Below are 13,139 nucleotides of genomic sequence, written 5' to 3'. Positions count from 1 at the left end.
TAACACAGGCAGCTGTGGAGGCCAGGTCGTTGGGTAGGTTCTTGATTGGACACGGCATCAAAGGTTACAGGGAAAAAGCCGGGAAGTGGGGCTGAGGAAAGCAAAAAGGATCAGCCATGATTGAATGGTGGAGCAGAGTCAATGGACCAAATGGCCGAATTCTGCTGCTATGTCTTATGTTCTTATGTAATCAGAATTAAAATATTTGACCACCGGGAAGTTCTGATTTTGGCAGATGGAGCGGAGGTGCTCGATGATGTAGTAGCCCCTTTTATGACAGGTCTCACCATTTTGGAAGCACTGGGCACAATTGATGATCTCTCATGTTAACATTATCTATTTGTGCTTTTACATATTACAACAGAGGTAATAATATAGGGGAGCGTTTGGTATATTTGTCCCATGTTATGACAAATCAATGATAAAACTCCCTTTGAGAATGAAATTCATCACATGGTTGTAACTGAGAGCAGCTGTGGGAGTTAGTAGTCCTCTGACGAACCTGGGCTGAAGGGGCAGGGCAGTAACTCTGGAGGATCAGACCCAGTCATGGCTGCATGATGGTGAAGTAGGTTGAGGAGAATTGACTAAGTGACAAAATGTTCAGAGCAGGTCGGACTCTGACAGTGTGAAGGGTGAAAGGGAATGAGTAGAGAAGTGGAAGCTGAGTGTAGAGTTTGCTGGAAAGGAAGAGTGTTAGATCAAGGATCATCTTTATTCATCATATCCATTTACATGTGTTCGGAATGGCCGTGGTGTGTTGTTCAGGCAACAGCATGCAACACTTACAAAGAATATGAAATGATATAGAAAGTAAACTTAGTGATTAAAGTATCGATATGTAATATAATGTGCATAATACCAGCATATATTTACAATCTACAGAGCATTATGAAAGTGATAAAGTGTTTACGGCCTGTTGCAGTAGATAGAGGGGGTGGGTGGCAAACTAGAATGGTTGATCAGACTCACTGTCTGGAGGAATATATATTTAAGTTGGCGTGAAGCTTTTGTTTTAATAGCCCTATGGAGCTTTCTGGAAGGGAGCTTTTGGAAAAGGCAGCTTGCGGGGAGGGCAGTGTTGCAGTGATTTTCTCCGTTTGCATCTTTGTCCTGAACACATGGAAATATGAACTTTGGAATTGATATAAAAGAGCGAGGAATGAATAAATGAGGGAGGAGGGAGGTTCAGGTAGAGAGTGGTGCTTTGAGGCTGCAGTAAGGAGGAGCGTTACTGAGTAAGCTTTTCCGTGTCTGTATGAATGTGAGTGAATTTCCTGAATAAGGAAGTAGTGTTTGTGGGCAAATTCAGGACAGGGTCCGGTTTTCATTATCCAACTCTGTACTGGTACAATTAACGATGGCAGAGAAAGGGCTTGAATTGTGTATGTTGCCAGGGAAGGACCACCAGCAGTGAAACCTGGGAATGAATATGAGGAACAGTTGATGAGTCAGGGTGTCAAAGGTTACAGAGAGAAGGCAGGGGAATGGGGTTGAGAGGAATGATAAATCAGCTGTGATAAAATGCTGGAGCAGACTTGATGGGCTGAACAGTCTAGTTCTGCTCATTTTGCTTATGGTCTTATATTGGCCGGCGAGGACCACTCTCCTGCCTTCTCCCTGTAACCTTTGATGCCTTGACTAATCAAGAATCTGTTCACCTCTGCTTTAAATATTCCCAATGACTTGCCCTCCACACCCATCTGTGGCAATGAATTTCACAGATTCACCACCCTCTGGTGAATGCAAGTGTTCCCAGATTTTTATGCTGTGGACCCCTCCCGTTAACCGAGGTTGAGAACCCCTGCTGAAGCCTTGATGCGCGACATTGCCTAATAACAAGCACAAACCAATGGTTTATTTTTGGAAGTTCATATAAATCGAGACTCGCTGTGTATCAGTGCTGTGATACCTGGTGCTGCTGACGTGGAGAAAGTGATTACATTCCTCTGGTTGCTGGATTCCTAAAAGCTAATTATGAGTAATTTGTCAATCTCTGCCTTTCTAGGATAGTGTTAATCAGCGGCAAGAGGTCGTTCTGCTCGGTGTTCTCAGTAATGCCGTATCAAGACAGCGCTCAGCCTGGGTGAGTAGAGTAACTGCCCCCACACCACATTACGCAGGCTCTATTTTCTACTTTTGTGGCATCTCCTGTGACACATATTCATTGTTTCTATTGTACATCTTTGTTCTACTGTGAGTGGCTGCAAGAAAATCAATCTCAAGTTGGTATGAGGCCTCCGCTAGTCGGGGTTGACAATACATGTTGCGTTCCAGCTGTCTACGTGATACACAAGTCAGGGCAGAGCGATATGGAGAGCAAGCTGTTGCCCAGGCAGCAGGCTCCCCCTCTCTCCCCAGCTGATGAATCCAAAGGAACAGCAAAGACCGATACAGTTTGGCACCAGTGGCGTCGCAGGAGTTGCCAGTCAGCACAACTGCCATAGGGGCTCTACGTCTGGATTTTTACCTGGGGGTCGAGTCTGTACTAAAGAAGGCAAATGCAATATAAAAGCAATGAGATGATGCTGAGCCTTTATAAACTCTACTCAGGTGGCACTTGGAGTATTGTCAACAGTTTAGGGCCCATATCTCAGAAAGGATGTGTTGTCATTGGAGAGAGTCCAGAGGAGGTTCACAAGGATGATTCTGGTAATGAAGGGGTTAACACATGAGGAGTGTTTGGCAGCTTTGGGCCTGTATTCGCTGGAATTTAGAAGAGTTGCGGGGGATTTCATTGAAACCTACCGAATGTTGAAAGGACTAGATATGGTGGATGTGGAGAGGATATTTTCTGTGGTGGGGGTATCCAGAACTAGAGAACACAGCCTCAAAATTAAGGGGTAACCTTTCAGAACAGAGGTAAGGAGAAATTTTTTTTAGCCAGAGAGTAGTAAATCTGTGGAATGGTCTGCCACAGACTGAGGTGGAGGCTAAGTCCATGGGTATATTTTATGCGGAAGTTGATAGTTTCCTGATCAGTCGGGGCATCAAAGGATATGGCAAGAAGGCAAGTGTATGGGGTTGAGTGGAATCCGTGATCAGCCATGATGGAATAGCAGAGCAGACTTGATGGGCTGAATGGCCTAATTCTGCTCCTATGTCTTATGGTCCTATTGGTCTTATAGAAGTTTTTCCCTTTGTCACAAGTATGGTCACAAGGCAGTGGAGGTTTGACAGAAGAGTTTTCCTTCCTTTGGAGGGCCCCATCAGTTTTCTGGATCATTGGGATTTCCTCTGGGGAAGATATGACCTGTACAAACATGAACCCGAGGGGATCAATATAGTTGCGGGCACGTTTGCTTGAGCTCTGCGGAGAGTTCAAACTAACCTGGCGGTGGGGTGGGGACCGGAGTGATAGGGCTGAGGATAAGGTAGTTGGTGTACAAGGAGATGCAGTGTGTAATGAGACTGTGAGGAAGGACAGGCAGATGATAGGGAAAATTAAAGTCAGTGGGATGAGTTGCAGTGTAATATGGGGACAAAATCAAAAAGACCTTAAGATCAAAAGACGCACGAGCAGAATTAGGCCATTCGGCCCATCGGGTTTGCACCATCATGGCTTGTTTATTACCCTCTCAATGCCATTCTCCTGCCTTTCATCCATAATCTTTGATGCCTTGACCAATCCTATCAATCTCCATTTTAAATGTACCCAATCACTTGGTCCCCACAGCCATCTGTGACAGCGACTTTCTCAGATTCATCAACCCCAGCTAAAGAAATTCCTCCTCACCTGTGTACTGAATAGATATACCTCAATTCTCTAACTGTGCCCTCTGTTCCTAGACGCCCCCACCATAGGAATCATCCCCTCCAATTTCACTCTATCTAGGCATTTCAATATTCGATGGATTTCCATGAGACCATGCAGAAACAGGCCATTCGGCCCATCGAGTCTGCTCCACCATTCAGTCATGGGCTGATCCAATTCTTCCAGTCATCCCCACTCCCCTGCTTTCACCCCATACCCTTTGATGTCCTGGCTAATCAAGAACCTATCTATCTCTGCCTTAAATACACCCAAAGACTTGGCCTCCACAGCCGCTCGTGACAACAAATTCCACAGATGTACCACCGTATGACTAAAGCAATTTCTCCGCATTTCTATTCTAAATGGACACCCTTCAAACCTGAAGTCATGCCCTCTTGTCCTAGAATCCCCTATTATGGGAAATAACTTTGCCATATCTAATCTGTTCAGGCCTTTTACCATTTCGAATGATTCTATGAGATTCCCCCCTCATTCTCCTGAACTCCAGGGAATACAGCCCAAGAGCTGCCAGACATTTCTCATATGGTAACCCTTTCATTCCTGGAATCATTCTCGTGAACGTTCTGTGAACCCTCTCCAATGTCAGTATATCCTTTCTAACATAAGGAGGCCAAAACTGCCCACAGTACTCCAAGTGTGGTCTCATGAATGCCCTATAGAGCCCCAGCATCACATCCCTGCTCTTATACTCTACACCTCTAGAAATGAATGCCAACATTGCATTCACCTTCTTCACCACCGACTCAACCTGGAGGTTAACCTTTAGGGTATCCTGCACAAGTCCCTTTGCATCTCTGCATTTTGAATTCTCTCCCCGTCTAAATAATAGTCTGCCCGCTTATTTCTTCCACCATGAATGTGCATGACCATACACTTTCCAACATTGTATTTCATTTGCCACTTCTTTGTCCATTCCCCTAAACTATCTAAGTCTCTCTGCAGGCTGTCTGTTTCATCAACACTACCCGCTCCTCCACCTATCTCTGTATCATCGGCAAATTTAGCCACAAATCCATTAATCCCACAGTCTAAATCATTGACATACATCATAAAAAGCAGCGGTCCCAACACCGACCCCTGTGGAACTCCACTGGTAACCAGCAGCCAGCCAGAATAGGATCCCTTTATTCCCATTCTCTGTTTTCTGCCGACCAGCCAATGCTCCACCCATGCTAGTAACTTCCCTGTAATTCCATGGGCTCTTACCTTGCTAAGTAGCTTCATGTGTGGCAACTTGTGAAGGGCCTTCTGAAAATCCAAGAACACCACATCTACTGCATCTCCTTTGTCTACACTGCTTGAAATTTCCTCAAAAATTTGCAGTAGGTGCGTCAGGCAGGATTTTCCTTTCAGAAAACCATGCTGACTTTGGCCTACCTTGTCATATGCGTCCAGGTATTCCATAATCTCATCCCTAAAAATCGATTCCAACAACTTCCCAACCACTGATGTCTGGCTAACAGGTCTATAGTTTCCTTTCTGCTGCCTCCCACCCTTCTTAAATAGCGGAGTCACATTTGCAATTTTCCAGTCATCTGGGACAATGACAGAATCTATCGATTCTTTAAAGATCATCGTTAATCTCTTCAGCTACTTCCTTCAGAACCCGAGGGTGCATTCCATCAGGTCCAGGAGATTTATCCACCCTCAGACCATTAAGCTTCCTGAGCACCTTCACATTTGTAATTTTCACTGCACATACTTCACTTCCCTAACCCTCTTGAATGTCCAGTATACTGCAGGTATCTTCCAGTGTGAAGAATGATACAAAATACACGTTCAGTTCTTCTGCCATCTCTGCGTCTCTCATTGCAATATCTCCAGCGTCATTTTCTATTGGTCCTATATCTACCCTCAACTCTCTTGAATTGAATAAATTACTTTCTTTCTTACATCCTTCACATTCATGAGAAGTAAACATCTTTACATTACGTCTCCGTCTAAATGTGCAATGTGCAATCATAGTAATTTATAATAATTTATTATAAGTAGAACAGTCAATGAAATATAGAGTACATTCAAATCAGCGTGAGTTCATCAATCTGATGGCCTGGTGGAAGAAGCTGTCCCGGAGCCTGTTGGTCCTGGCTTTTATGCTACGGTACCACTTCCCAGATGGTAGCAGCTGGAACAGTTTGTGGTTGGGATGGCTCGGGTCCCCAATGATCCTACGGGATCTTTTTACACACCTGTCCTTGTAAATGTCCTGAATCATGAGAAGTTCACAACTACAGATGTGCTGGGCTGTCCGCACCACTCTCTGCAGAGTCCTGCGACTAAGGAAGGTACATTTCCCATACCAGGCAGTGATGCAGCCAGTCAGGATGCTCTCAATTGTGCTCCTGTAGAAAGTTCTTAGGATTTGGGGGTTCATACCAAACTTACTCAACCGTCTGAGGTGAAAGAGGTGTTGTTGTGCCTTGTTCACCACACAGCCGGTGTGTACAGACCGTGTGAGGTTCTCAGTGATGTGGATGCCGAGGAACTTAAAGCTGTTTACCCTCTCAACCCCAGATCCATTGATGTCAATAGGGGTTAGCCCGGTCTCCATTCCTCCTGTAATCCACGACCAGCTACTTTGTTTTCGCAACATTGAGGGAGAGGTTGTTTTCTTGGCACCACTGTGTCAGAGAGATGACTTCTTCCCTGTAGGCCAGCTCGTTATTGTTTGAGATAAGGCCAATAAATGTAGTGTCATCAGCAAAGTTAATTAGCAGATTAGAGCTGTGGGTGGTGATAAAGTCATTGGTATACAGGGAGTAAAGGAGGGGACCTGAGGGGCTCCTGTATTGAGAGTCAGAGGGTCGGAAGTGAGGGAGCCCACTCTTACCACCTGCCGGTGATCTGACAGGAAGTCCAGGATCCAGCTGCACAAGGCAGGGTGAAGGCCGAGCTTCTTGTCGAGCCTGGATGGAATTATGGTGTCGAATGCTGAACTGTAGTCCAAGAACAGCATTCCCACATAAGCATCCTTCTTCTCCAGGTATGTAAGGACGGTAAACATAGAAACATAGAAAATAGGTGCAGGAGTAGGCCATTCGGCCCTTCGAGCCTGCACCGCCATTCAGTATGATCATGGCTGATCATCCAACTCAGAACCCTGTACTAGCCTTCCCTCCATACCCCCCAATCCCTTTAGTCACAAGGGCCATATCTAACTCCCTCTTAAATATAGCCAATGAACTGGCCTCAACTGTTTCCTGTGGCAGAGAATTCCACAGATTCACCACTCTCTGTGTGAAGAAGTTTTTCCTAATCTCGGTCCTAAAAGGCTTCCCCTTTATCCTCAAACTGTGACCCCTCGTTCTGGACTTCCCCAACATCGGGAACAATCTTCCTGCTTCTGCCTGTCCAATCCCTTTAGGATTTTATACGTTTCAATCAGATTCCCCCTCAATCTTCTAAATTCCAACGAGTATAAGCCTAGTTGATCCAGTCTTTCATCATATGAAAGTCCTGCCATCCCAGGAATCAATCTGGTGAACCTTCTTTGTACTCCCTCTATGGCAAAGATGTCTTTCCTCAGATTAGGGAACCAAAACTGCACACAATAAAGGGTATGCAGAGCTGTGGCTATTGCGTCATCTGTCGATCGGTTGTGTCGGTAGGTGAAATGTAGGGGGTCCAGTGTGGGTGGCAGCGTGCTGCAGATGTAATCCTTGACCAGCCTCTCAAAGCATTTGCTTATTATTGAGCTGGGTGTGACAGGACGCCAGTCGTTCAGGTATGTTACCTTGGTCTTGTTTGGTACAGGCACAATGGTGGATAATTTGAAGCAGGAGGGCACTCTACACTGGGAGAAGGAGAGATTAAAAATGTCAGTAAACACACCTGCCAGTTGTGCTGCGCACATCTTGAGTACTCGCCCTGGGATGCCATCCGGTCCCGCAGCCTTGTGACTGTCCACTCGTTGGAAACATCTGCGTACCTCAGCCTCAGAGATGACCAGGTTGCAGGTTGTAGCGGTGGCTTTCCTCGGAGGCTCAGAGTTAGTGACATCGAACCAAGCATAAGAGCGATTGAGCTCATCTGGGAAAGAGGCTGCGATGTTGGCGGCACCACAATGTTCAGCTTTGAAGTCTGCAATGGTATGCAGCCCTCACCACAAGTCACGTGTGCTATTCTTTTACCCTTTAAGAGAGAGGCAGAAGAAAGGGTACTCTCAGCCAGTTAGCCTGACCTCCGTGGTTGGAAAAGCATTGGGGTCTGTTACTAAGGATGAGGTTTCAGGGTACTTGGGGGCACATGATAAAATAGGACAAAATCAGCATGGTTTCCTTGAAATCTACTGAATCTACTGGAATTCCTTGATGAAATAACAGGCAGGAAAGACAAAGAAGAATCAGTGGCTGTTGTTTACTTAGATTTTCAGAAGGACTTTGACAAGGTGCAGCACATGAGGTTGCTTAACAAGATCCTAATATAGATAATGTTTAAAAATTAATTGTAACATACTTATTTTAACTTTGGCTAACTGATTGGCATCTATTTGACGGGACAATACAAACTTTCATTTAGAAAGGCATGAATTGGTGTGGCAGTTGATGTAGTGGTTAGCGCAATAACTTTATAACACGAGCGTTTACCATCGATTCCCTGCACAGTCTGTAAGGAGCTAATTTGTTCTCCCGGGTGCATATGGATTTCTTTCAGGTGCTCTGGTTTCCTCCCATATTCCAAAGATGTACGCAATATGATTAGTAAGTTGTGGGCATGCTATGTTAGTGGCAGAAACGTGGTGACACTTGTGGGCTGCCCTCAGCACGTCCATGGACTGTGTTGGTCGCTGTCACAAGCAACGCATTTTCCTGTATGTTTCAAAGTTTCAATGTACATGTGGCAAATAAAGCTAATCTTTGTCTTCTTTGATCAGACCTCCACCTGGGTTTATTAAGACCAGGTAGCATCTCACTACTGGAATGGATTTTTTGAGGAGGAGGTGAAGTCGGTTGCAGGAATTTCCACCTTTATGTTCAATCTGGTGTACTAGTCAAAAGACTTGATGGGCCAAATGGCCTAGTTTTGATTGTATGCCTTACAGTCTTATGGTCTCTTAGCTGCTGATTTCTACACATCAATCTCCGTGTGTTTAAGTGATTACATTTATATAAAAAACATTCCTGAGAAAACGAGTATCCATCAAACCTTTAATGTTGTTTTGTGATACTAAGCATTTATCAGTATGACATCATTCTGGATCTGTAGACAAAGTAAACATTAACATTTTGCCTTTGAAACAATATTTAAGTATAATTTGAAAACAAGACCAAAATAACACTTTAATTTGAGGTTTTGATGGGACGTAGTAAGCTGTTATCTTGGCTGTCTCTGGCTTGTTCTGTCAGACCCCGGCGAGGGCTGATGTGGTAATGTGCGGCGCTGCTTCGTGCTTGGTACTGAGGCAGCAGGCAGCACAGTGGCACTGTCCGTCAATCACCAGTGCATCTGGCGGCTGCAGGGTGGCCAGACCGGTGAAGAATTCATCTCTAGCCTGTCATCCTCCAGTGTCTGAGCAGTATGCATCAACTCTGTTATTCTGTGAGGTAATCATTTCTGTTCAGTTTTTGCTTTTACAGTTCGGAGAAGGTCAAGGATAGTGGTGGAGCAAAAGAGAGTTCTTTTCTACAGAGTTTCAGTTAAGCTGTAAGATGTATCTCTGACGCCCCTCGGGCTGTGCTTTGGTTTGCAGGAAGTAAAGTTAACTTCTGGTTTTACGTGGAACAACATAAGCGGTGATAGTGCCAGAACCCTGTTTTATCCTGCCAGCAGTACATTGAATACACAATAAGAAAACTACCAATATACTGTATGTATGTATGTATACAAAATTAAACAAATAGTGCAAAAAGAGAGGAGAAAAAGAAAAATAGTGAGGTGGTGTTCATGGGTTCAATGTCCATTCAGAAATCTGATAGCGGAGGGAAGAAGCTGTTTCTGAATCACTGAGTGTGTGTCTTCAGGCTCCTGTACCTCCTCCCTGATGGTAACAGTGAGAAGAGGGCAGGTCCTGGGTGATGAGAGTCCATGAAGACAGACGTTACCTTTTTGAGGCATCACCTTTTGAATATGTCCTCGATGTGCTGGGGGGAGGCCTGATGGTGCTGGCTGAGCTTAGAGCTCTCTCAGCTTTCCCCGATCCCATGCCGTGGACCCTGCCCCTCCATACAGACGGTGCTGTAAACCTGTGAGGAAAGTAGCCCCCAAGTTGCAGGAGGCAGGTAGGTTGGTAAATGTCAGGAGAAGGAAGGGAAGTGGGCTGCCAGTGCAGAGTTCTCCTTTTGCCAGCCCCCTCAATAATAAGCATGCTGACCTTCCCGGCAGCAGCCGATGCTCTGGCACTGTGGCTCAGAGGGGGTGGGGGGGAGGGGAGAGAGGACCGCAGTAGTGACGGGGGATTCTGACATTAGAGGAATAGACACAAGATTCTGTGGTTGCGATAGAGACCCACGTGTTTTGTTGCCTCCCACGTGCCAGGGTCAGGGATGTCTTGGATCGAGTCCATGGCATTCTAAAGGAGGATGGTGAGCAGGCAGAAATCTTGGTACATATTGGTACCAATGACATAGGATGGAAATGTGAGGAGGTCCTGAAAAGAGATTTTAGGGAACCAGGTAGAAAACTGAGAAGCAGGACCTCCAGGGTAGTACTCTCTGGATTGCTGCCTGTGCCACACGCCAGTGAGGGTAAGAATAGGGTGATTTGGCAGGTGAACGTGTGGCTGAGGAACTGGTACAGGGGGGAAGAGGTTCAGATTTGTGGGGGGGGGGGTGGTATGACCTATACAAAAGGGACGGGTTACACCTGAACCTGACTGGGACCAAAATCCTTTCAGACAGGTTTGCTAGAGCTGTTGGGGAGAGTTTAAACTAACCTGGCAGGGGATGGGAACCAGAGTGATATGGCTGAGGATGGTGCTGTTGGTTTACAAACAGGCAATGTGTAGTGAGACTCCTAGCAAGGAGAGGCTGATTATGGAGCAAAATTCCAGTCAACAGGATAAGTTGCAATGTAAAAGGGGGAAAATTTTTAATACCTGCCTTTGCCCCTTTTCCTGTCAATAGAAACGGTTTGGCCTGGCTTAGTATCTAAGCCACATGTGAAGGCCAGAAGCTGGGACTGGTTGTCAGAGGCTATTCGAGGCGCATGCCATTGGGAGCAGTTAGTAGGTAGTGAGAGCTTATCCCTGCTACCTCCCTTGGCTATGACGATCTTAAATACCGCGATCAATCATATTTACACCGTGAGAACTGTATGGATACATTCACCCTGAAGAGTGCACAGATACATAAACTCTGCAATCTGTACAGATACCATAAGACTATAAAATATAGAAGCAGATTTCGAGTCTATTCCACCATTTTATCATGGCTGATCCAATTTTCTTCACAGCCCCAATCTCCTGCCTTCTTCCCGTATCACTTCGTGCCCTGACCAATCAAGAATCTATCAACCTCTGCCTTAAATATACATAAGGACTTGGCCTCCACAGCTGCCTGTGGCAACGAATTCTGCAGATTCACTACGCTCTGGCTAAAGAAATTCCTCCTCATAGAACATAGAATAGTACAGCACAGTTCAGGCCCTTCGGCCAACAATATTGTGCCAACCCTCAAACCCTGCCTCCCATGTAAGCCCCCACCTTAGATTCCTCCATATACCTGTCTAGCAGTCTCTTAAACTTCACTAGTGTATCTGCCTCCACCACTGACTCAGGCAGTGCATTCCACATACCAACCACTCTCTGAGTAAAAAACCTTCCTCTAATATCCCCCTTGAACTTCCCACCCCTTACCTTAAAGCCATGTCCTCTTGTATCGAGCAGTGGCGCCCTGGGGAAGAGGCGCTGGCTATCCACTCTATTTATTCCTCTTATTATCTTGTACACCTCTATCATGTCTCCTCTCATCCTCCTTCTCTCGAAAGAGTAAAGCCCCAGCTCCCTTAATCTGTGATCATAATGCATACTTTCTAAATCAGGCAGCATCCTGGTAAATCTCCTCTGTACCCTTTCCAATGCTTCCACATCCTTCCTATAGTGAGGTGACCAGAACTGGACACAATACTCCAAGTGTGGCCTAACCAGAGTTTTATAGAGCTGCATCATTACATTGCGACTCTGAAACTCTATCCCTCGACTTATGAAAGCTAACACCCCATAAGCTTTCTTAACTACCCTATCCACCTGTGAGGCAACTTTCAGGGATCTGTGGACATGTACCCCGAGATCCCTCTGCTCCTCCACACTACCAAGTATCCTGCCATTTATCTTGTACTCTGCCTTGGAGTTTGTCCTTCCAAAGTTTACCACCTCACCCTTCTCTGGGTTGAACTCCATCTGCCACTTCTCAGCCCACTTCTGCATCCTATCAATGTCTCTCTGCAATATTTGACAATCCTCTACACTATCTACAACACCACCAACCTTTGTGTCGTCTGCAAACTTGCCAACCCACCCTTCTACCCCCACATCCAGGTCGTTAATAAAAATCACGAAAAGTAGAGATCCCAGAACAGATCCTTGTGGGACACCACTAGTCACAATCCTCCAATCTGAATGTTCTCCCTCCACCACCACCCTCTGCCTTCTGCAGGCAAGCCAATTCTGAATCCACCTGGCCAAACTTCCCTGGATCCCATGCCTTCTAACTTTCTGAATAAGCCTACCGTGTGGAACCTTGTCAAATGCCTTACTAAAATCCATATAGATCACATCCACTGCACTATCCTCATCTATATGCCTGGTCACCTCCTCAAAGAACTCTATCAGGCTTGTTAGACACGATCTGCCCTTCACAAAGCCATGCTGACTATCCCTGATCAGACCAGGATTCTCTAAATGCCTATAGATCCTATCTCTAAGAATCTTTTCCAACAGCTTTCCCACCACAGACGTAAGGCTCACTGGTCTATAATTACCCGGACTATCCCTACTACCTTTTTTGAACAAGGGAACAACATTCGCCTCCCTCCAATCCTCCAGTACCATTCCCGTGGACAACGAGGACATAAAGATCGTAGCCAGAGGCTCAGCAATCTCTTCTCTCGCCTCGTGAAGCAGCCTGGGGAATATTCCGTCAGGCCCCGGGGACTTATCTGTCCTAATGTATTTTAACAACTCCAACACCTCCTCTCCCTTAATATCAACATGCTCCAGAACATCAACCTCACTCATATTGTCCTCACCATCATCAAGTTCCCTCTCATTGGTGAATACCGAAGAGAAGTATTCATTGAGGACCTCGCTCACTTCCACAGCCTCCAGGCACATCTTCCCACCTTTATCTCTAATCTGTCCTACCTTCACTCCTGTCATCCTTTTTTTCTTGACATAATTGAAGAATGCCTTGGGGTTTTCCTTTACCCT

General features: G+C 45.7%; 1 protein-coding gene across 2 annotated transcripts in view; it reads left to right on the top strand.

The window, feature by feature from the left end:
* The window catches only part of LOC134356477 (CDK5 and ABL1 enzyme substrate 1-like), a 213,411-nt gene that overhangs the window by 112,107 nt on the left and 88,165 nt on the right, over positions 1-13,139 (top strand). Inside the window, exon 4 of one of the 2 annotated variants that reach the window (XM_063067435.1) lies at positions 2,009-2,086. The exons of the other annotated variant lie outside the window; for it this stretch is intronic. Within the exon in view, the coding sequence (XP_062923505.1) occupies positions 2,009-2,086 (78 nt within the window). The remainder of the gene's footprint in view (positions 1-2,008; positions 2,087-13,139) is intronic. 2 annotated transcript variants of the gene reach the window in all.

The sequence above is a fragment of the Mobula hypostoma genome, chromosome 1, assembly GCF_963921235.1.
Source record: "Mobula hypostoma chromosome 1, sMobHyp1.1, whole genome shotgun sequence".
Lineage (NCBI taxonomy): Eukaryota > Metazoa > Chordata > Chondrichthyes > Myliobatiformes > Myliobatidae > Mobula > Mobula hypostoma.
The sequence above is the reverse complement of the archived record's forward strand: the minus strand, read 5'-3'. Positions and strand labels throughout refer to the sequence as shown.